Consider the following 25145-nt stretch of genomic DNA (forward strand, 5'->3'; position numbering starts at 1 on the left):
ACACAAAACAATCCAAAACAAAGGAGAGGGGAAAAAAACAACAAAACAAACAAAAAAGCATAGAGGCTGTTGTGAGGAATAAAGCTTAACTGTAAGCCATTAGAGAGGCAGGCAGTAAATGTCTCCCTCTACGTGAAGCCCTAACAGAAATTGGAAGTGCCCACTTGCGTGAATCAATTCTGCAAAGAACAAAGCTACTATTTATCCAGATCCCTGACATTTATATGGCCAGAACCACATTCGTTTTACTCAGATATTGCCTGAACATTTACCGATCCCGTTGTGATCAATAAGTACACTTTCAACATCAGAAAGTAGCGAAGCAAGAATTATATTTTGCTTAAGTGTTTCCTAAAATAATTACCCTCTCATTTTCTGTTGTTAGTTTCTTGTTATCTTCCAAAAGCATAGATCTTTCACGCTCGTATTTCTCCTTCATTGTTCCTACTGCTTCCTCCATTTCACTGTGCCTAAGGACAACAAGAAATAGAAACATATACTGTAACACTGCTGAACCCGTAGACAGGGATTTTCAGAGAGGAATAAACAGAATTAAGGTGAAATACCATCCTCTGCAGTTACCCATGCAATATAGTACATGCAAAAAAGAAATCCTCGATTAACCAATCCCATCCCAAAACATACCTCTCTCGTTTTGTTTTCTCTAATTTATCCTTTAATATCATGATCTCTTTCTGCAGTGCAAGCTGATGGCTCTCTGAATCATGTACTTCCTTCTTCACATTTTTTACTTCTAAAACGTGTGATGCTTCTCGCCGGACCAACTCCTCTTCATAAAATAAGATTTTCTTTTCCAACTCAGACTTCATTTTCGAAAGCTCCTGCTGATGTTCTAGTGTGGCACCTGCTGCCCGGCCTCCCTGCTTCAGCTGAAGAGAAGGAGAGAAACCATCAGGAAAAGACTACGATCTTTATATTTTAGGACCATTATTTTGATTAGAACTATCCAATTTGTAGCACTTGGGAAAAATTTTGCTTGGGGTCTGAGAGGTTTAAAAGGTTCTTCAAGCATTTAACCCCCTAAGCAACTGCTCTGCTTTCATGACCCTAAGAGATTAAATGCTGCTGCAGAGATAAATTTGGACCATGTTGGTTTAATAGTTGCTTAGAATTTTTAAGAACTGGACATTTTGAAGACATTAACAAGATATTAAACAATATTAAAGTATTTCAATAAAAAAAAAATAAATCTAATTAGGTTAGGCAGGTCAGGTTTCTAGTAATGCTGTAGTTTCTTCTAAGTGTCCCATGGGTATCAACAGTTGGAGTAAAAATATTGCAACTCCTGTTTAACGAGTAAAATGTCCCATCCCTCCCAAGCCCTTAAGTAACCTTCAGAGCTTCCAGTTCATTTTCCAGTTGTTTGGAGAAGGCCTCACTGTGTTCACGAAGTTTGCGTTCTTTTGATGCTTCTGCTGCAACTTCTTCAAGCTGGGCTTCTAGCTATAAAATCAAAGTAATTTTAAGTCATTTCAACACAACATACTGCTATCTGTATCATTCATTTCATCTCCATGTAGGAATGAACTTTCAGGGGCCTTGAAAACAGCAATTTTTTCTTATTTGTATCTTACATTACACCACTATAACAATGATTTCAGAACGTCATGTTTTGTTTTCAGTGATCCAGGCATCTGTCTGTCTCGAAGTGGAACTACTTCGAAATGGCTTTTTGTACTGATATAAACCACACCAAATATATGGAGGGATAACTGCACAGCTTCCAGCAATGTTAAGAGAAGGAAACAGCAGTCGAAAGTCACTGAGGTTGTGGGGAAAAAAAAAAAAGCCTCCCACATTTACAGATTAGCTCCACGCTTCAGTATCTCCTAAGGCAGCAGAGTTTAAAATCTTGACCTTTGAGCCAAATTATTGTCAAATACTTCAAATATGAACACTGAGCACTTGTACCTTGCAATTATGGAACAAAATAAGCTTGATCATCCATTTATCCACTTCAAAAAGCTTACTGTATCAGAAAGACAATTTAGTGGCAACTATGCAGCCAAGGCAGAATAAAATCTGTTTTTCTGCACTCAAACTCAACTAAGAAAGTTGTTTTTAAAAGTGCTGTATGTAGAATTGTATACCAAGATAACAAACTTACAGATTATGTTCTGAATAGATTGATAGATTGATACATATGTTAGGAAAGGGAGGACAGAGGAACTTCCAAGAACAAAGACATTATCAAGACCTTCACGGAAACATTTAACTGAATAAGCAACAACACTTGAATAGGCTCTAGACAGAAGGGCAGAATGCAGCTTCAAATATGGTGCTGCAGCCCTATGCCTTTTCTGGTTAAGTACCACTTCTTATTCACAGGTAGGTCTGAGAAACTTCACCTCTTACTTCATTTTCATAGTCTGCCCTTTAATTTGCTTGTAAATTTCTAGTAGTGTTTAGAAAACTCACGTTCCTTTTCAGAAGTTCACTCATAGAACATGTAAAATTGGAGTGTTTTTAAGTGATCAAAACACTACGTTAACCATGATAGTTGTTTCTTATGCATTCTTCTAGTTATCCAGTTATCCATTTCATCTTATTTAAAACCATAAATTGCCTAGAATAGTAATCAGAAATTTACTTGTAAGCAAGTTATTACCCAGCTACTCTCTATATTGACTTAAAGAGTAAGGAAAAATTTATGTAGGCTGTATCACCTTTCTTTCTTTAAGCTCAAGAAAAAATCATCTGAAAAAAAAGGAAAAGGGAGTCAGAATACTCCAACAAAGTCCATCAAGGCATTAAGCTTTCTAGGTTTCAAGCTGACTATAACTTGACGCCTGCAAGAATCAAATTTGTGTACTGCAGTGAAGTGATATGGAAGAGTTACCAGGGTAATTTCTTATAGACAAAGTAAATTCCTGTTTATGATTCTGATTTCTCAATACAATCACAGATGAGATCCCAGACAAGCAGCAGGTGAAAATGTTATTCTTAGCAATTTTAATCAAGCTACCTCTTTTCTGATTTTCTCCAATTTACGGATGTCCTGTCGCATAGCATCAATTTTCTGCATGCTCACTTCCACCTCCTCCTCTTTGTCGCGAAGTTGCCGGGACAGCTTCTGCTTTTGCGACCGCAAGTCTCCCATCCTCTCGCTGAGCTCAGAGAATTCCTGAACTGCTAGCTTTCTCTGTTGGTGGGCATCCCTCAGTTCTTTGGATTGTGTCTTTAATCTCTCTGAGGTTTCTACAAGTTGCTGGTTTAAATAAATACATACATAAAAAAAATAATTGAGTTCTATGTATTCTTTCCAAGAAGAAAGGAAGTGAACCTACATAAAGCATGACTTGAAAATTCAAGCCTCTCAGATAACTTCTAAATATGATTGCTAATAGTTAATTTACACAAATTTCTTCTGGCTAGACAGCTGCAATAGCATACCAGGACAGCAATTATTCTGCTTCTAGGATGGCAGTTCCAAGAGGACCTTTGCTATTCCACAAGTCTTTGATACAAATCTCACTTCACAAGCCCCTCTCAACGCTAAGAAATGTAATTTCAGATTACCACCATGTACCTGCACAATAGTAATATTTCTCAAAGGAACGTTTTAGCAGACGACACATTCAGGGGAACTGTCAAACAGTTACCAGCACTGAGCTGCTACAGAAAATCTTGTGAAGTTCTTAAGAAAACTGAGGAAGATTCCTCAGAACAAACTGTGAAGCTCTAATACTTTAATTGAAAGTATAAAAGCTTCTTCTTTTTACAGCTAATAGTTAACATAAGTTAACAAGATTAAAATACAAATTAAATGCTTTACATAAAATCATTTGCCAGTGAAAAAAAGCATGAAACTAGACAACAGAAGAAATGTACACAGGCCAGGAGACATTAAAAAAATTGCCATTAGCAGGAGTCTTGCAGAAGCATTCATTAACCTCCAAAAAGGCATGTAGACAAACCAGGAGGCACAGAGATTTGCCTTCTCTGCTACTCATATACTCCGGAAAATAACTCTGACCACTGGTAACAAACAGAAAAGAGACTGTTAAATTCCAGTGGACAAAAGCCCCTTAAATTTTGACCCATGGATTATTTTTGGTCCACCTAATGCCACATGAGCAATATGGCTAATCTATCTTTTAAAAACCAGATATTTGAATGCAGGTAGCTTTTTTTTTTTTTTTTTTTTGGCTTTATTGAAAGCAGTAGGTAGTATATGCAAAGCTCCTATTTACTTTATTGTAAAATATTTTGGTGACCTAACATAGCATACTGTTACATTTTAGGAAGCAAATAAAAGTGTAATTTACACAACTGTAAGTATACTTAGCAGTGATATGAAAGTCATCCTCAAGCAGTAATTAACCTTTTGGTATTATAAAGAATAAGTGGGCTCAAGCTGGCACAGTGACTTAGCTCTGTTTACTCGTTCATATATTTCAGCATCTATATAACTGAGAACAAGCCATAAATCTGTGAATTTAACTCCTGGGTATATTGAAGTATCTTGAAAAAAAAAATAGTTAAACTAAAGCCATTCTTTAGAAAATTCCCTCCCATCCCCAAGCAGTTTCAAACTTAACATATATATTTCTTGGGCGAACCAAATCCTATTGAGCTTTGTGATTATACAGTCTGTTAGCTTTTGTGTCACTACCTGGGGATGTAACCTGCAGTTGTCTTCCAAGATATAAACATAGTGAACAAGTCAGTACTAAAAGGTGGTCTTCCCATCTAACAGAACACACTTAAAATTAGTAAGATGTCAATCACCTTTCAAAAAGTGTGCCACCTGGGAAAACAACTGTATCGCTAACGAGATTAACGGGCTCACTAACATCTCAATATATTTTGAAAAGCAACATTCCAAATGCTGAAACAGCAATCGAAATAAAATTGTTCTAGAACTATTTTATGTGACCATTTCTAACCATATTCACCTTATGAAGGTCCTCCTTTTCTTGCCGCAGTACTCTGCACTGTTTTTCCAGTCCTTTCAACTTATGTATAGAGTCTTCGTGTTCTTGCCGAAAAGCCACTGCGTCTGCAAGCTGCCCTTCCAGCTTACTTATATCTGCAGAGTAATACATAATAAAGACAACTGGTCCTAAATTTATACCAAGTAAGAAACATTACTTAAATAAATGGCATAACTTTGCTTGGAAAATTAAATTCTCCATTCCATTTTTAGACAGCTTAAGGTAATTTCAGTGCATTGACAGCTCCACTTAATTTTCTCAGCATATCAAAATCAACAAAAAACAAACACAAAATCACACCACCCGAAGACTTATCTCTTGTGGTGAAAAAGCCTTAGCAGAGAGTTTTGTTTTTTTTTTTTTTCGGTTGTTGGAATTCCAGTCCTAGTAATTTGTCTCCTAAATAGTTTTCATTGTATGACAAGTAAGACTACAGTTATTAGTGCATCCAGCAAGACAGGAAAGGACTATTTATTTCCTAGAGTAGATAAGAGCTAACAATCTGGGAAGGCAATACCATCCTGCATGAGGCAGATTCAAGACGTAAACTGTCCATATTCCTACCAGTATATTCTCCTGGCAGTTCTCCCTTTAGTCTCAAAAAAAAAAAAAAAAACCAACCCAAAAAACAAATTTGATTTGAAATTATCACCTTTACACACAGAAGACTAACCACCTTTTTATATTTCTGCTCAGTCTTAGAGCTGGTAAGAAATTGAACTGCCATTCTCCATTTGGTTTTAATTACTACTTCTTTTAAACAAATAAATAAGAAATTGCACAGGGAATAACTGTATCACTCAAGTTTCATTGATGTCTGTGGCAGAACAGGAAATTAGACCTACCTATTCAGAGATCCCAAGCACTGCTGTAATGATTAAAGTAATTTTAATTTTCTCATTTTAGGACAAAAGCTGTGCTAAACTCCCTCCCACTCTGCATGAACCAATGCTATTTCTTTTTAAACCAGACTGCACTGCTAGTTTTCAGTATATACCAGCACACAATAGGCTGAAGAACGGGATAAATCTAACCCATTTGCAGAAGCGGCACCTTAATCTAACCATTTTGACAAACCTACTACAGAATACATAAGATTTTTGATGGTGCTTTTTTTTTTTTTTTAGGGGGGTAGGAGGGGGTGGGGGGGGTGAAGGGGTAGCACTCAGCAACACTGATTTCACAGCAGATGTACTTACAAAGGGTGTTATATATTGCCAAACTGTAAGAAAAACTATCAGTTGTGATAGACAATGAACTGACACACAAAACAAGATAATGAATTAAGATTGTATTAGGAATTTGAAGCAAGAAAAAAAAAGACTGATAAAAAAAAAAAAAAAGAAAAAAAAACCCAAGTCCTCCTGAATGGAAGACAACAGTTGGAGGTTTTGGGCATCAGCAACTTGGCATCTGAACTCCCTCACTAGATAATACAGGCCCCTATAAACCTCGCAGCCAAGTCATCAGGATTCAAAACTACCATTTAGTTTATGACTGATTCCCTCTTAAAAATCAGACACTAACAGGAGGTTTGTATGCATAAACTAATAGCATTGTCAAGCAACAGATTTTCAGTGATAGGGATGAGTCAGCCTTCTCTCAGGACAGATGCCAGTATTTGTTTTTGTGCAACACTTCCTAATTGATGCATCACCAGACAGAAACACAAAGGTAGCAGGAGCTCAGAAACATTTAGATGTGAATTATCATATAACCCCCTACCCCAACCTATCCTCCGATGTTACTAAAGGGCAGCTAATCTTTTATCCCTGTTCTCTCTTACATATGCCTCCAGTAAAACTGTTCCAAAAATATACCCCCAAAAAAGAAAGGGAACAGGATCTCCCAAGTTTTTTATGGCAATTAACATTGTACTCTAGACTCCCCACACTAGCATATGCTGTCAGGATAAGGAAGTGGAAGAAAAAGTTAAGTGCTTGCCTGGAAAAACGGAAATGCCTCTTAGTTTTGAACAAGGCTTTAAAACTTTTTTTTTTTTAATACCTCAATAACATTAATTGTAATTATTGCAAAACCAAAGGATGTATTTTGCTACTACTGTTAACATTAAGTTGCCTTGCTATAATTGCCACTAATCATGCTAGAGTCTTACCTGTTAATTTGTTCTTCAACCGTTCAATTTCTTCATTTAATTTTTTTATTTCCTTATCACGGTTCGTATTTACTGTAACACACACTGGACCTTGGAGGCTCTGCATTGTCTGCGTAGATTCTTAAAATCCAGAAAGGAAGGAAAAAAAGTTATTCAATAAAATACATTCCAATTCTTCCTAATGAGAAGAACTAAGAACCCAAAGAAATGTAAGCGACTAACCTTGCAGTTTTCGGTTCAAATCCTGCTTTTCTTGCTCTAATTTCCTTATTTTCTTTTCATAACCCTCTATTTGTGAAGTGTTCTTTAAGTCACGCTGTACATCCACGTCTTTGGTTACAGTGTCAGATTGCATTGCACTCTTTAAAGTGCCTCTGTCAGATAAAGAGCTGAAAACAAATACCTAAGTTAGAATATTCTAATAAATACTCACAGTAGTCTACAGCAGCGACACGCTGGGTTTCCACCAAATATGCACCTTAAATTTACAAGAACAATTAGCACAGTAGTCGTTACTGTTGAGATAACAGTCAGGGTAGATATAGTGATTACTCCCTAGCTACTGTGTATGCTGGTGTAGAATTAAGATACTTGCATTCAGGACCTTAATGATGCTGATTTATGTTCACTTTACAAACTGCTTGAATGATTAAAAACATTAACTCCCTCTGTCAAAAGTTACTGCCTGACAGCAAAGGAAGCAGAATGGAATGTGTACCTGCACTGAAACAGCTGAGAAAGAAAGCCAGAAGTTGGATAGATTTAGTTAAGCCATGTGATTTTACCCTGAAAAAGATGAGTGCACTGGGTCCTTTCTGCAACAGTATCGTGGAGATAAATCTCAGCAAATGGAAACAAGGGAATAACAAAAAGGACAGAATAACCACACAGAGGCACAAGTATGTATTTGAGGGATCTCTGAAGACAGATGGAGGCTTACTTCCATTTCAAAGATTGGCAAAGTGAGCCAGCTTTGTCTGTGCTCAGAACCATCTGAAAATCAGGAACCTGAATTAGAGTAACACTAAGGTATATTAACTTTGCCTGTCAACAAGGCTTAGGAGCAATAAACTAATCCTGAATTGTTTCTGGCAGACACACAACATGGACAAGAACTTGCTTTTAGCCTCTTAAGGCAGGAAAAGCAAGTTTATACCCACCTAACGTGACAAATCTAGTCCCTTAAATTTCATTTGTTTCAAATAATGGAAATTAAATACAGAAGCATTTAATCTTGGCAAGCATAATCAAAACACGTTCACATGAAAAAAATGGGATAAAGATTTAATCCACTGCCACACAGACATCAATCTTTCTACTTGTTTATAAAAATGACATCTTCCTAGAATTAGCTATATTTGGGAAACAAGTTTAATGAACAACATGTCCTTTGCTTACCTATCAGTTGTGTATGTAAACCCAACAAATGGTAAATGCAATCCAGAGAAGCCTGTATGAGAACTTGGTGGCACCACTTCCTGCATAAAAACAACAGGCATGAAAACCCAAAAGAGAACCCATGCAGAACTAAAGCTATTTGATTTAGTCGTAATAGTTTAGAAAAAACAGCTGATGGAAAGCCTTTTCTTAGAGGACACCAATTCACAATTGGCAATTCTGCTTCACTGCATAGCCTTCCATTGTCCTTGTATGAACTTTATTTCAGATTAGGTCACTTAATATAATGACCTGAATTTAGGAGCCTCCTTTTTGTGAACTGGCACTTGAAAGGGAAGCATTTCAACAAGTTCAAAGCACAATACAACCATTAAAAGAAAACCCGAAACTTCCAAGTTCCTAATTAAAAGTGACCTGGCATGAAAATGCATGCTGTTTTCTTTAGTGTTCTTGTTACTGCTAGCCAGGTAATCAAAAACCAAGCCAAAAAAGCTCTTCATTTTTTGGAATGCAAGCTGATGAACAAATTGCCATGAAAACTCCCTACACTTCCTGATAGGAGTTCGTAAACTACTAACACAATGGAAATGAAGGAGCAGAACACCAATGCCCCCACACCCAAACAGCCGCCTGGTTCTTAAGTGACTTAAGTAGCAGCAATCTGAGTTCTCTCACCTGGGCTGCTGCTATTACAAGCTGCATGAAGAATATACACTTATTTGAAGACAGATGTTATTCATAGTTGATAACAAATAAAACAAAATAATTTTAAATAAATAAATTCAAAATTTTTGTAAAGGTAATTTTTTTTTCCTGCCTAAGTCTTTTCATTTTGACTGACCGTGCTATTTTTCTTGTTTTAGCATTGAATAAGTCATTCCAAACATGAAAAAAAAAAATCAACCCTTTGTCATTCTGGGTTTTCAGAAATTGTGAGCTTCTTTTCTTAATGGTAACACTTGACAAACTGGGTCAGTTCTGATATAAATAACAACAGTTTAGTGGGGTTTCATTCTTCTGAAGTTTCTCAGAGCATTCCTGCTTGTGGATCTTCATTTGCCCATTGATGTCATTACGACTGCAATAAGAATACTACCTGTTCCTGTAAGATTGTACCACAGTGCATATCCATAAGAAAGTACAACTAAATTTGCTAGACTCAGGAATCTGTCTCATGGCTTTTTAGAATTTAGAACAAAATAATAAGAAGAAATCTTATTTCATTCGCACAGCTTATTAACATACTCTCTATTTGCTCCTTTTACTTAAAAAATTACAAACAAAAGGCACGCATCAATTTTGAAATCAAGTTCTCACTACTACCTTACAGAATCACAGAATTTCTAGGTTGGAAGAGACCTCAAGATCATCGAGTCCAACCTCTGACCTAACGCTAGCAGTCCCCACTAAACCATATCCCTAAAACAGTGCAGCAAAGTTGCAGTGCAGCAAAGTTGCATACTTGCAGTAGTAATATTAAAATAAAAGACTCACTGGATTTCTTAAAACATCATCATCCACATCAAAGTTTGAGGTGTCAGATGGACTGCTAACTTCTGGAATATAAGGTGCTTCTAGGTTTCGGATGTTGTCCCAATTAAGTCCTTCAAAAAATGCATGAGACTTAAAATCCTCTATTCCATTCTGTCCCAGTCTACGTTCTCTGCTGCAGATAAGTCGCTGAATAAGATCTTTTGCTTCTTCAGATACATCTGTAACGTGGGATGGAAACTGAAATCTTTCCTGCAAAAAAAAAAAAAAAAAAAAAAAAAATTGAGAAATTTTAAAATGAATCCATTCCGTAGATTTCAACAGTGATTTCAAAAAGAAAGTGCTAAATTACTCCAACAAAATTGGAAACAAATAGGCAGACATTGTTCTAGTCCCAGGGAGCAGCAGCAGCAGAGCACAGTACAGTACATTCAGTGATAGACTTGTTGTCTTAAAATGGATTTTGAGGGCAAGTAATTACTTCTTGATTCCTTTCACACAGATCTGTTTGAAACTAACTGTGAGTACAGTAACTCTTATGAAAAGCAAACCTTTTTTGGAAGCCGGACAGATGTTTTGACACACTACAGTACATTAAAGATCATGCTATAATGGCATGCACTCAGTGGTATTCTTAGTCATAGATCCACTGATCTGATGAAGATCTACTCCTTGAGATTTTATTTATTTCAGCTCTTAATAACCCACAATGTTAGTCAATCCCCCACAAAACACTGTTATAATTAAAGATGTATTTTTCTAATTTATACATTTTGCCTATCAAAACCTAACTACTATATATCAAAATATAATTACTAATATTACTATAATTTTCCTATCAAAATATAATTTCACTAAGATTTATATTATCTCAAACAAAAGATCCAGAAATGTACTTCCCACTAACACATAATGTTACTCTAGATAAAATTGGGAAGAATTCTTGACTATATAGTGGAAGTAGTAGTAAGCTAAAATATTGAAGGTTCTTGTTTGTTGTTTTTTTCAATAAAAGACTATAGAATATTTAACGTTGTACAATACATCTTTTCAAGGGCAGAATCAGACCGTCAGGGACCAAAATAGCATAATTCACATTAAAGTTTAGAACGCCCATTGAAAAACATAAAATCACATTGATTTTGTGTCCAAATGAGATTGCAATATTAAATCTGCAGGGCAACGGCTTTAAACATCCTTGCAAGCAGGTTAACAGCTAGGTAGCCAGCAGTTACCCACAAGCTGGTTACATATTTCTAACATAATACAGAAAAGCTTGCCACCAATTAGTTCATTGAAGAAATTGAAGCAATAGAGAGATTAATGTTGATCACGGCAAGGGTGTCAGCTCTAGGAAGGATTTCACGTCTTATCCATCACTACTTCACTGTGAGAGCACAGCACTGTAAACACCAGTACATTCAACCTGGGAAGAAAATGCAGCAGCACTCCCTGTACAACAGCTTCTGGCTAGCTAAGAAGAGGACACCCATAAGCACATACTCCTACCACACCTCTCAGAAGGACACCATGAACTGGTTAATTCTTACTCTAATATAATTAGAGTATAGTTACTCTAATAATAATTCACATGGCACACAGAAGTTTCAACACTTTTCTACCACTTTGACTCTGGACAAAATCCCCTGACCTCACATTCTTCATGCAGCTCAAAAGCTCGTGTTTTTATGCCACTTCTATTCTGAGCAACTCTTCCCTGACCTCATGTTCTTCATGCAGCTCATGTCCACACTGGTTGACTTGTCTGTTTCCGTTTTTTGTACTGATTAGCAGTGTGACAAAATGTGCACAGCTGCATGTGTAATGCATTACTTCATTTCTCCTGTGCAGTCCAGAAGAAACTTTCAATAGGCCTAACATAAGAGTTGTTTTTAATTTTTGTTTCATGAAGACTGTTAAAGATTTTTTAAGAAGAACATCACCATTTAGAAAAAAAAATTAAGTTAACAAAGAATTCGATTTCTACAGTTCAGGGATGCCAATTTTCCTAAAAACTGAACTAACAAATCTACAGTTAGATATGGTTCTAAATCACCATGAAAGAAGCAATGAACTACCACCCACAGCAGTATTTTGAAGATACATCAGTCTCTCTGTAAACATTAAAATCAAGATGAATGTATTTATTTCTTACTTCATGGTTCATAATCTTCCCGTATGTTTCCACTAAGGATTCTGCATAAAAGGGTGTTTCACCATAAAGCATTTCATACATGCAGACACCCAGTGACCACCAGTCACATTCAGGTCCATATTTTCCCATTCCATCCTCCATTGCTTGCAGTATCTCAGGGGAGATATAGTCAGGTGTACCCACTGCTACTGAGGACTGCACCTTGAAAATAAAGCAAACACTGTTCTGGTTAGTTTTCAGGTTCTCTCAGCAACATTTACTCACACACTAGTACTTTTGCAAACAGATACATCAGTACATTATTCTGGGAAGGGAAGACATTTATTAAAAAATGACAGCAACAAAATAAGGATGATATTCAGAAAGTAACAGACTACGATTCAGTCCACTTCTACATAAAATCAGTACATTTTATTCTCCAAACAGTAAACACTCAAAATAGTCATAGCTGTTTTCAGAATGCAGACAGACAGGAAAATGTTTTGCCTTTATATATGTGTGTGTGTGTATTTTTATACTTAAAAACTGCAATTGGTTGCCAGAAGCTGAAATGAAAAATGAAAAAGCACGGAGTTCAAGCTCTATACTCAAGTTTTACAGTTTCATTTGAAGATAGTAAAACAAGGTTCCAGGGCAAGTACTGCCCTATTTTTTACTATGTTCAAAACTGGTTTAACACTTATATAGCATAATTGTGGATAAAATACAGGAATTAATGTAATTAGTTTCCTTGTGTCCTAGTAGTAGGAAAGCCTTGACCATCAGGGCAGTGGCAGAAAAGTAAACCCTAAGAATGCATTCTAAGGGTTAACGGAGTTACAATGGCTCCTTCTGATTTATTCGGTATTTTAATACGGTAAATCCTTACGAGGCATTCTATGACTACAGAATGTCACCAGAACCTGGAGTTTGTGCCATAGCCAGTGAATATTACATGCTGCATTTTGGCAGAATTGATACTCTTAGAAGTACCTCGAACTAGGGAGAGCAGAAAACCTCATGAGCAATTTAACTCTTAGGAGTGTATCCTATCTGGTCACAAGATAGCAAATTACCACAGTATTGCCGTTTCTTTTGTAAAAGGCATGTAAAATAAACTACTTAGTAAGTATGTGCTCATTTTGGATTACTTTTACTTTAAATCTGTCATGACTGCTAGGTTCCTGGTCACCCATGATTCCAGTGCATAAATAACATCAAATTTTTATCCTTTTTTAGCACAGGCTCTTTGGCCAGTTCATAAATATCTCATGAGAACTGAATCACTAGTAGAAAAAAAGGTGAAAGACAGAAAAACATTGCAAAGAATAACTTAAACTTGTTTTACAGCCTGTAAAACAAGAAGAGGGAAAAGTGTTTTATACAAATGTGGTGAGTTGCACATTTCCCTCAATTTTTAGCAAGCCAAGAAGTTTACAAACTATCACACCTCCTTAGTGCACACTGATAACATGTAGTAGAGTTAAGATCAGCAACTCACATAAAAGGTACCACTACCAGCAATGCAATTTAATTTTGCTTCATACATACTGTGCCATCTTCACTCATTTTCAGACAGGACCCGAAGTCTGCCAGTCGTATGTGGCCATTCATGTCCAAAAGAACATTATCAGGCTTTATGTCCCTGTCATAACAGAAAAAAGTGAAAAAATTAAATACTAAGTATGAGCTCCGATTGTACAGATTGCATCAAAATAACAGTTTTATATTGGGTACCCACTGGTGTAATCTCTTTATTTTGACCCTTTCTTCCTGACGACTTGAAACTTTGCCTGCAATATTGAAGCTTCAGATTACATCAGATTTTCAGCTCATGAAAGCTGAGCTCTGCTCCCATAATCAAGCAGAACAGTTATGCAGAATGGCACAACTAACAGATAGGTAGTTTACCTTATCAACCTCCTTTCAAGATTATATGCACCCTAATATACTTTTTGAGGGGCAAGAAAGATAAAAGAGAAGAGGCAATTTTTTAATTTGATTTTTTTTTTTTGCCAAGATTTATAGCTAACTTACAGCTTCTTTTCTAGAAAGATTTATCATTGTTTCTCTAAATTTTGTCCAGCATTTTTCACGTGCTGTTCAAGACTGTCTATATACTACTGCATAACATATTTGCTTCTATGGGTACCTGAAGACATTTGCATCCTGTGTATATGCAGCAGTTACTCTACAGAGCACTGAATTTCCCCAGCTCTGGGATCAGGGCAATGACGTTTCAACAGGATACAGTAATGGGAGAAAATCTCCTGGATCAACCACTTCATTGCTATTCATACATGTACACAGCAAGTTATAGATGGCATTCTGCATGCTAAAGCTACTATGTGACATGGAACTAAGATTTCCATGTCATTGTAGCTCATTACTTAATATTATTTTTGATACCAAGAAGGCAGCTGAAAAAGATTTAGAGCATGTCAATTAAATTTAGTCCACCAACTACATTTTCCCTCACCTCTTTGTGCTCAAATTAACACAAGGTAGAGTAAAACTAAAAGATGGACAAAGACATTCAATTTAATAATATGACAGTCTTGAAGCCTACTACATATTTTTTTAATTGATAGCCTCAAAATATCCAGCATTATTTTCAGAGGACTAAGTCAATATGTTGAGAAAGGCAGAGAGATGAGCAAGGGCAGAAAGTAAAACTAAGCCAGCTACACACCAATTCTGCAGGCTAAGAATGAGAACATTCAAGTCTTGCAAGCTAACTTGCACCAGTGTCCTTCCCTTTCCGTAGCCAACACCACCCAGGATCAGCATTTCACCATGCCATTTTGAAATATTAACTGAGGTAGCCAAGAAAAGATAACCAAACCAATAAATCTGGGGGTTGTGTTTTTGTTTTAGATACCATATATATTCCAATAATACTGTGTATTATTAATAAGTAGAACAGGTGCTTTATGTTAAACCCACCAATCCTGTTGCACCACAGAATGCGGAATTTCTTTTCAAATGGGAGTTTCCAAGTGTCACCACACTTGCTCAAAAACTTTAGAACTGTACACTAGCTTCAGCTTAATTTGAGGGGAAGAAGCTTGAATCAGTAGGAACAAAATAAAAAGCATGCTCTAAAACACCTTGCTGCATAGAGGTGGATGCTGACAATGTCTGTTTTTTCAGCTGCTGAATTCTATTTCACACTTCAGCAGACATGAAAAAAGTCAAGATAGGTTTAACAAAGGGTCCTTATATGTTTCAATATCCCGATACATTCTTCCAACACAAAATTGAATTGCTACTTTTTAACCACGGGGTAATGCTTTGAAATTTGTTACTGAAATTTCACCAATGCTGCTACTAATAACAGTATTAAGACAAAATATCAATGCTAATGTATGCCTATCGACATAAATTAAATGCATACTTACTTGTTACAGGACAGAAAAATAACTGTTAACCCAGAAAACTAGACCATTTCACTACAGTTTCCCAATGAACTCATTAGCAATTTTCCATTGTTAAATTTATTCCATACATTTCAGTTCTAAGGCCTGTACAGATTTCCCCTACAGTCCCATAAGTAAGAGTCAAGCTCAGTAGGAGCAGAGGACTATTAAAACTTCTACACAACTATGCAAGGGGTTTTTTGTTGTTGTTGGTTTTCAAATAACATCATTCACGGTGCCTTTCGAAGCATGAGCCAATCTCATCCACCACATCTCTGCTTTTCTGCTTTGCATTCAGGTCTCGCTTGCCTAAGGGAACACTGTTTCTGTTGAGAAAAGCTTAATGCCTCATCTCTGAGCCCCACTGTTTCCTATCTACAGCTAACAGGTCATATAAGCCTTTAAAGGGTCCTTGAAGTCCTCCCCAGAGCAATCATGCTTCTTCCTAATCCACTGCAGTTGCCAAGCAGTAATTTCTTGGGCATTCATACATCTCCTATTCATCCAATGCTTTGGCCTTGGAACCGCTCGTTCCCATTGCCACAGGAGACATTCATTCAACCTATGCAAAGTTGATGTTGGTCAGGTTCCACTCCTCGGAAATGGGTGCACTAGTGCCTCTAGTGAACTTCTCCAAATCTGTACCATTTTAACATCCCCGCATATTGTCCACATTTACCCCCAGGAGTATTCCTGTCTGTATTTTATGGAGTTAGAAATTAAGGCATAAAGAGGTAAAGGGACTTGGTTGTTAAGATTTCCCTGCCAAGCAAATAGTATGAAGTCTCCTTCTCCTGAGCTGGGACTTCAGGAACCTGCCTGTATGGCCATAAGCAGACTTCACACAACTGAAAAACATCACTACTCTCACACTTAACATTTTCTAACTTCTTGGTTACTGAAATTAAGCTGTAAGGTCAGTGTATAAAGATATAACCACAAAGGTTTCTAGTATTATTATAATTTTGCTTTCTAATTGATATATCACGCAGTTTCTAAATCTGAAAACAAAACCAAGGATAGAAATTCTCAGTTGTTCTAGATTCTTGAAATGACACAGTATTTATCAAGCATCACCCCTGCACTACTAACAGCTCTTCTGAGACAGTCGCCCCGAGAGATGACCCAAAAAAAGAAGTGTGCTTTACCTGCCTGACCTATTTTCTCTTACCCAGAATAAGGAATGTTATATTTTTAACTGCTTCAGAACACCACCTAAGTTACCATGATTGTAGGCACTGATCTGGAAATATGCATCCTGTGTTGTAGAAACAATTAGACAGGCACATGTCCCCCCCCCCCCCCCCCATTACAAAATTCATCAGTTTGAGGATAAGCTGAGGTAAACAGATTCACTGTTATCATGGCCTTACAGTAGGTACATTTCATGAAGAGAACTGAGAGTTAGTCAAGAAGTCCTATTAAAACTAAAAGCTTTAGTGAAAGGTTAGATGAATACCACTGCTTTTAATATCAGTCCATCAGTTTGGTATTTAAAATGTTATAGCAGTTATTATACAGTCTGCAGTAAGCATGTGCCCACTGTAGCTTGCCTGTGGCTGCTGCGCCCATTTGTATTGGTAGTAATACCTTTAAGATTGATTTCATATAGATGTAAATGTGTTTTTTTCTCATGCGAGATGGTACTTTACCTGTGCACATAATGCAGCTCATGTATGGAATGTATAGCAAGCACCATTTCACCAATGTAGAACCTTGCCATATCTTCAGGAAGTTTGTCTTCGAACTTACTGAGAAGCGTCAGCAAGTCACCACCAACATAGTAGTCCATCACTAGATACTGGAAGGGGAGAAAGCAAGCAGTTATGTACTGAGACACAGCTGTTAAGGAAATGAATTAAAGTTCATCAGTTAACTGCTAGGGAAAAAAAGACTTTCATTATTTTTTTCTATCCATATGAAATGAAGTTAAAATTAGTAATCCTCTGTGTTACGCTTGTTCAGTGTAAAAGCATACCTTATTCCTTTAATAATTCCAGTAATAACGATACATCAGCATTCCACCCTTACCGTAAGTTTAGAGAGAAAGAGCAACTACAAACAAGTGAATCAGGGTGAGTTTATCTCTGTATTAACTACAACGTTACGCACACGAAAAAAACAGTATCACCAAAAATTAATGTAGGTCATCGACACTTAAACTGAAAATGTCCAGAAGGGATAGTAAGAAAAAAATATTTAAAAGGAATAGTTAAAAAATGTGAAAGAGTATTAGTATTACACTAACATGAACATAAAATACTTAATGCCACTTATTAAATAAAATCATTTTTGAATGGGAAACAATAAGGATTAACATTTTGAAATTTAATTTATGCAAGTGGCTTTTTGCCTGACTTGCACATCTATTATCAGGTGTTAAAATGGGAGCAGCAGTATGCAACTGAACACAGAGTATTTATATTAAGCATGTAATATTTCATAACATAAGCATTTGCTGAGGTAAACTCTTTATAGAAGCAATAAACAATAAGCACACTTCCTCCAAAAATTATTTTGATCAAAATTTCACTTAAAACTTCTCTGGAAAGTATTAGTGCTCATTAGATCGATGCAGCTCAGTCTAAATTAAACATCTCATTACTAGTTTTAGCTTTGGTACCATTTCAATACCACTTGAGGTTCCAAAAGTAGGATTTATCACACCACCATCCTCAAACACTCATCTTGGCACATGCCACAGCACGGATGCATGACAGAGCTGGCAGGAGCTTCAGGACACCGTGGCCGGGGGGCTCATGACAAGCCAGAGGCACTACAGCAGCAGGAGATTTAGGAATCAAACATTTGGGTTCTTGTGACTGGATTTCAGTGAAAAAGGAAATAGCCTCCAAGGCCAATCAACCATTATCCTATCTATTGAAACAATCAACACAGATACAGGTAACAAGTGGAAGAAAAGGGCTTGGAGTTGCTATTTGGTTTTCATACCACAAAACAGGGAGTGGGCTCAGTTATTTCCTAGCAATATGCACCTAACTCCAGACCATCACTCAGCGTATATTGACTTTATTTAGTACCACTAGTCTTAAACCTGTTTGTTCCATGCTTCCCATTCCTTAATATTTTATTTTAGAAATAACTTTGCTTTTTCTGGGACTAACTTTCCAAAGCAGTTATCTTATTTTTCTCCTCAATGTAAAGCAACTTAGGGTCTAGTGTTGCTGCCACCGATTCTTCTTCCACAAGTGAAGCAAAATAAAGAAGATGAGAACCCCAAGAAACAGTAAGTGCACCATTACCCGTTTCCTTATGATGCTGTGGCTTACAAGACTGACTCCAAAAGGCCTACGTTTTGATATTGTTCTGCGTATCATTATAGCTTAATTTGACAGGCAAATTTCATGATTTATGTTGAAACCAACCAGCCTGCATTGCACAACGCCACAAGGAATTTTAAATGTTTGTTGGAACACCGCATACGCACAACAATTATGTTTGGGAAGGAAAGGCTACAGACAGGAACCAGAAATGTTTTAAGAGGGATATTGTATTACACTATTTTCTCTTAAATTCAAGGTTAAGAGAGCTTATAGAGCCTTCTGTGGGATCTGAAATGGAATGCCTGTCAAAGAGACATCAGTGCCTGCTTCTCAGCTCCCACAGCATGCGTAATGCAGTGAGAACTCAGCCGACCTGTGAAATGAGGAGCCTGGATCAGGGGAACACAGTGAACCTCTTCTATAACAAAATCAAATTTTATTCATCCTCCACATCTTCCTCTTCTTGCTCAGTGGTACTTCGCTCTTCACATTGGGTTAAATTAAAGGGTATTATGACACATTTAGACATATTTTTCTTCCTGGAAAGCAGCTGCATTGTACAGGAAGAGTAGTTGGAAATCAATAGGGGAAAAAAAGGCATCTAAATACTCTTATGAATACTCAGGAACAAAATTGGGAAAGAAAAATTTCCCTCTTGATAGGATTTCTGGTAAATCACAGGAAAACTCACAGATTTCAATCTGGGGTAGATTATGAACTTCAGGTCTCATGCATGTTTACAATACGCATGGCCTATGTCTCACCTACCCCCTATTTCAGTAGAATCACCAAAGGCTGACTTAATCCATCTTGTCTCAAACTGTTTCTGCAAAAATCTTTCTAGGAACCAGAAAAAGTCATGCCAGCATTTCAACATCCTGTCATTTAAGGCTTGACTGTTCAGAACACACTACAACGTGATGTATTTGCCTCAAACGTGTAAAACTAGAGGAGCAGAACCAGAAAATGAAACTTCAGAACATATACTTTTTGTTGAATTTGTTTCATGCTTATATTTAAGATCTGCATCATCAAATGCTCTACTAATATTAGAGAGAATACAACCCCAAGTATTATTTCTAGATTCTCCAAGAGCAGCTACTGCTTTGCTGTCTTAACATCTTCTCTCTCATTCTGAAGTCTTTCTTCATGCAGCCAGACAAGGATAGCAAAGCCCTAGGTGTGGGGAAGACACCAATATTCTCTCTCTGTTTCAGGGTTACCTTATGTGGTTTTGCATTTAAGAATCATGAGCTATAATGCACAAACATCACTGGGAGCAGATACAAAGAAGCTAGAGCTTTCCCTCTCAGAGGACTGACGTCCACTCCCAGTTGGGAAACCAACCTCTGTTGTCTGTTCTCATTTTCTTCTTAGCTTTGTGTTCCATTTTACACGATCAAGGATAAGCAGCAAAGTCAAAAAGTAACCTCAACCTGTCCAGGTTCTGTAATGTGACAACACTCTTCTGAGATGTGGAAAAATGTAGCTATAAACTTGTTCAAGCTGAGCAGAGGTCTGAACAGAGATCTTTTAGTCCCTGGACGAATAAACCACTAAGACGGTATGGAAGGGAACCTGGACCACAGCCCAGGTTTCTGGATGAAAGCCACTTCCTGATGTGTTTTGTCAACTTCACTTTTTCTTCATGCATCATTTACAATAGAGCGACTGAGATGCACACACACTTCATCTGTTAGTACCAGACATTTACATGAGGTGGATGCTGAGTAACAGACCGAATTGGAAGGCAGCAGCTCAGCACATGCAGTACCAGACCTCAGGCAAGCTGGCAAGCTGCTGACTTTGGCTGCCACACAGAGCTGTTGCTTTCTAAGTTCTGGATCTTTAATTAGATGTTAGCTGTCTAAATTCTGCTGTCAAGTGAAACTTCAACATCTTTGTTCTCCATGCCTTTGAGAATGTGGGGAAAAGAAGCATATTATACTGCTGTAGCTTACTTGGAACAGATTTTCATGAAATGGCATTAGCAACACTAGATCCCTCTCTGTACTCTCATTACCATTGCTAGCTATTACTACAGGTAACATTTTTTTCCTTAGGTAGCTCCATTCTCAGATGCTATGTGGAAATAGCACATTACAGGGCATTGTAGGTTATTGTTATAGAAGTCTGAAGGCTGGTTCTGAAGGAATTTGAAATTGTGAGTTATCTTTCTGGGAAAGTGTCAGAGGACTGAATTTTGAGAGGTTGAAAATCAGGATCTATCAAAGTATTTAATAAATAGACTGGAAATGAGGGTATAGAGACCCAGTGTGCTTAAAATGTGCTTGACATTGTGAAATTATATTTAAGGTGGTAATCAAAATAATTTGTTTTGTTTCAGCACCTCTGAAAACTGTTGGGTATTTAACTCTTTCTTAAGCTTCATTCCTGAACCCATTGGCAGGTTTTCATTGGTAAGCTTTTTCATTATTTATAGTCATGACTTGCTAGTTGTGCCATCTAGAAAGCATTAAGATGCTGAAAACTTTTGCATTATGACTATGTTCTTTGCTACAGAAATAGCAGGTTCTCTAACACAGCCTCAGGTACCACGTGGAAGCTGGATGTTTCACTACATTCCAGTGTGTAGGAGCCTCATTGACCAGCACTTCTGTGACAAAGCTAAATGTAGCTTCTATGTTACAGCTCTAGTACCCAACAGTTAGGCAGTAATCATCACTACATATAATAAGAGCAATTACTTTACAAAGGGTTGCTATAATCTCTCAAACTATAGAGATGACCAATCTACTGATTTCAAAAACATTTAAATACTTTTATGAAGTTGGCTATTATTTTTTCCCCTGAGGCTTTTAAAATAAGATGTGAAATTACTTCTGCCATTTTTAAACAAAACCATGATTTTTAAAGTTTAAAGTAAAAATCTTTCTTACTTTCACAGAGTTACTATTTCTCTTAATAAATTAGTTAATGGCAATGTTATCCAAAAATATAAACTTAAACATGATACGTTTTATACAAGGGTAGATTAATTAAAAGGCTGCTTAGCTAAACTTCTATAGACCATAGTACATGACTTTCTCACTCTGTTACAGTTACAGTCAGTCCTTTGAAGTCTTTCTTCAAGGAGAAAACAAGAATGCCAAAACACTGCTGGAAGGCATGAGGTAGACTGATTTATTGCAATACCCTTAAATGTACCAAAAATAAAGTTCTTTCATAACATAAAGCTTTTATTTGCTGATGAATCAAACGTACCAAATAGTTCTCATCTTGAAAGGCGTAGTGCAACGTAGTGATCCACTGACAATCTCCATTCACCAAGACGTTTCTCTCTTCTCGGAAACAAGCTGTCTAAAGGAAGAAAGGGGAAAAAGCCATTGTCAACATCAACAAGTAGTTTTCACAGGATGAATATATATGGATGTTTTATGGGATTATCTAAAATTACTGAACAGAGGTCCCTATTCATTTGAATTTAGTCTGCACAAGTGACAAGCCAAGGAATCTCTGCAGGCTTGTAGTTATGCATTCAGTCATTCTAATTCTGACTGCGACCTTAAAAAAAAAAAAAAAAAAACACCAAAAAGAAAACACACAAACCAATCCAAGCCAACACTAAATCTTTGTTCCATCATATATCTTTAAAAGCTAGAAAAATGATAACTTGTCACTGCAAATCTGGTTCTTCTGAAAAAGACCCTTGTGAAAATATATCACAATGTTATATATGAAAATATATCAAAATCTTAATTTTCTTACACTGCAGTTCCAGCTATAGACACTGCAAACATGACAGGAAATAAGCAAAATTTACTGCCTTATCTTTGTCTAGTATAATACATTTCCAATTCCAAGAATACTTCCTCTACTTCGAATAGCATACTGCAACAGTTCAGGGAAGCAAGCGTAATGTGTTTTCTCAGCATCTTTACATAAAACCACCTTCCATAACCTTCAAGAATCTCTTCCTTAATAAAAATAATGTTTTTATTGGATCGGATCAGTATTATCAAGAAGCAGACCTTGGGATTCTTTCAGTACTGTCGATTCAGAAAGCCATTATTATGGCATCCAGTAGTTGCAGATTCAAGTGTTTGGGTTTTGGATAAGAATTCATTTTTTGTCATTGCCAATTGTCCAGATGTCATAGAAAACGCACTATGAAAGGAACATTCTTGGGAAGCCGAAGCCTCACCATATATCAATTGCATCTCATAAAATTATTTTAACCATTTTTTCCCATTGAGGAAGCAAAAGTCAATTTATATTTCTACTGAAGAAGGTCATACTGAGGTCATGTTGTAAAGTTAGTAATTATTGGTGCAAAGAGATGCGTATTATAATTAAATGTTAACTGAGAGTGATTTTAAGGTTTACGAATGCAAGGTCAAAGTATCACCAAAAAAAAAAATTAAAAAAAAAAAAAAAATGTTTGGCAGCAACAGCAGCTCCAAGTAATCCAATCCCCTGCCCTCAGCACCACGGCGCAGCAGTTCTCAGTTGTTCTGGCACTGCTCTTTGGGGAGGCTGCCAACACAGAAAGCTAGTTTATTTATTTTCAAAGACATCAGTTCCTTGATCCAGTTCACTGCGCAACCTCAAATAGTGAGGGAATGTTATGAACACTTCCAAACCAGTAATGCTCCTGAGCACTTTGCATCCTGAATTCAAAGTATGAAACTATCCTTTTCAGCTTACACTGGCTTAAAATGCCTTGAGACATGCCTTGAGAAAGCACGACAGGCTACCTAATTAGCTAGTCAGGATTTATTTGGAACTGTGAGCGGTAACACACTAATGACTATGCATTTTGTTGTCAGAACAATGAATACAAATGGCCCACCTCATCAACATAAATGGCATGCCTATTTTTTTTGCTTGCAACCCATTTACGGATGTCAGCTGATATTTGCTAATCTTTCCTGTACCTCAGTAGCTTCCAACCATATGCTTTTTCTCGCAGCCAGTACACAAATCCACAGCATTTAGATAACTTTTTGCTGTGTTTAATCTCATCCAATGCTTCATATTCCATGAACCAGCATAACACCGTGTTTCTTAGACCACTCAGCACATACTAAAACACCTCAAATCTGCTTTTGAGTGGAGCTGCCCACTTAAGATGCATTTGTATACTTGCAGGTTTCATTTGAAAAACGAACAAGTTCTACCACATCTGTGAAATTTTAATTTCCCAAACATTTCAGGAACTTGATATGCAGGTTGTAAGCTCTTGCTTACCCAGGAAAGCCAAAAAAAGCCAACAAATTGAACAGGAAATGTCAAAGGGGCACAGCAAAGCAGACAGCTGCCTTTTCTGTTCTTTGTAGATGGGGAAATCAGCAGGAAGAGGACTTGGCTGGACTGTTACTTATCCTAACTGTGTATTGGGAAAACTACTGCTCATTACAGCTCTTTCTTGGTAGATAATACTCTTCCAGGTCCTAGCCTGCCTGACGAGGTAAGAGGAGTTAGTCACATAATTTGAAGACAACAATTTGCAAAGAAAGAGCTCTCTCCTCAGGACATCTCTGCATAAAGTTTCAGCCATTTAACCAGACCTTTTAATTAAGTCACTTTAAAAATGACAGAAGCCAGCGTTAGTTGCATCTCCACCAGAGTTTGGGAACCCCCTAAAAGCACTTTAGGATTTAAACTGATCCTAGGCTGAGCAATGAATTAGCCCAACTGAAATCTGTGTTGAAATGGCACCCAATTTCCCCGGTGCAGGCAAAGGCTTCATACAGAACCACTGATGCAGCACAGCCGGGAGCGTGAATTCTCCTGACAGCTCAAAGAACAGCCCAACAGCAGCGGCTGCGCTGCTTGCGAGGAGAGGACGGGCTGATGGACGGAGTGTGACTAAATCAGCCAAATGCAGTGGCGAAGCGGGGCTTAACAAGAGCCAAGAGATTAATTCACAGGAAAAGAGGTGGAACTGACTCACTGAAAGGAAGGGAGAGACGAGGAAGGCTGGGGAGGGGGAGGAGGTGTCAGGAAGGGGACAGAAGAATAGGACAGGGAAGTGTCAGCAGGCTTAGTCCTCAGCAAGCAGCCAGCCTTTGTCCCTCCATAAAACTGCTACAAGGAGTGATGCAATACACGTATTTTCCCCTCACATCTATTGCTCATTTAACTGCTGATTTATATAACGTTACATTCGCCTACTACACTGCAAGAGGAGGTATTCTAGGAATACACCAGTTATGGCACATTCCCAGTAGGTCCTTGCCTAATCTGTGAAGTACACATTCGCATTTACATAATTTGTTGTGACAACGTACATCTCCTTTCATCAAAAACACCCTTTTTAAACAGACTTACCCTCTTAACACATTTGTTTTACAATTTGAATCTGTGGTTTCAAAGTATTTA

At 37.2% G+C, this 25145-nt stretch overlaps 1 protein-coding gene across 6 annotated transcripts in view; it reads right to left on the reverse strand.

Annotated features, from left to right (window-relative positions):
* CDC42BPB (CDC42 binding protein kinase beta) overlaps positions 1-25145 on the reverse strand; it is a 94194-nt gene that overhangs the window by 29898 nt on the left and 39151 nt on the right. For all 6 annotated transcript variants that reach the window (XR_014618503.1, XM_084288106.1, XM_084288105.1 and 3 more), the window contains 13 exons: positions 22026-22121; positions 17169-17317; positions 13649-13742; positions 12119-12319; positions 9967-10215; positions 8473-8552; positions 7297-7463; positions 7075-7194; positions 4920-5053; positions 2987-3229; positions 1354-1464; positions 646-890; positions 365-470 (listed from right to left, as the gene is read on the reverse strand). Coding sequence is in view for 5 of the 6 variants with exons in the window: in XM_084288106.1 (XP_084144232.1) it covers positions 365-470; positions 646-890; positions 1354-1464; positions 2987-3229; positions 4920-5053; positions 7075-7194; positions 7297-7463; positions 8473-8552; positions 9967-10215; positions 12119-12319; positions 13649-13742; positions 17169-17317; positions 22026-22121 (1995 nt within the window). In the remaining variant the exon portion in view is untranslated. The remainder of the gene's footprint in view (positions 1-364; positions 471-645; positions 891-1353; positions 1465-2986; positions 3230-4919; positions 5054-7074; positions 7195-7296; positions 7464-8472; positions 8553-9966; positions 10216-12118; positions 12320-13648; positions 13743-17168; positions 17318-22025; positions 22122-25145) is intronic.

Source organism: Netta rufina, assembly GCF_964035555.1.
Source record: "Netta rufina genome assembly, chromosome: 5".
Classification (NCBI taxonomy): Eukaryota; Metazoa; Chordata; class Aves; order Anseriformes; family Anatidae; genus Netta; species Netta rufina.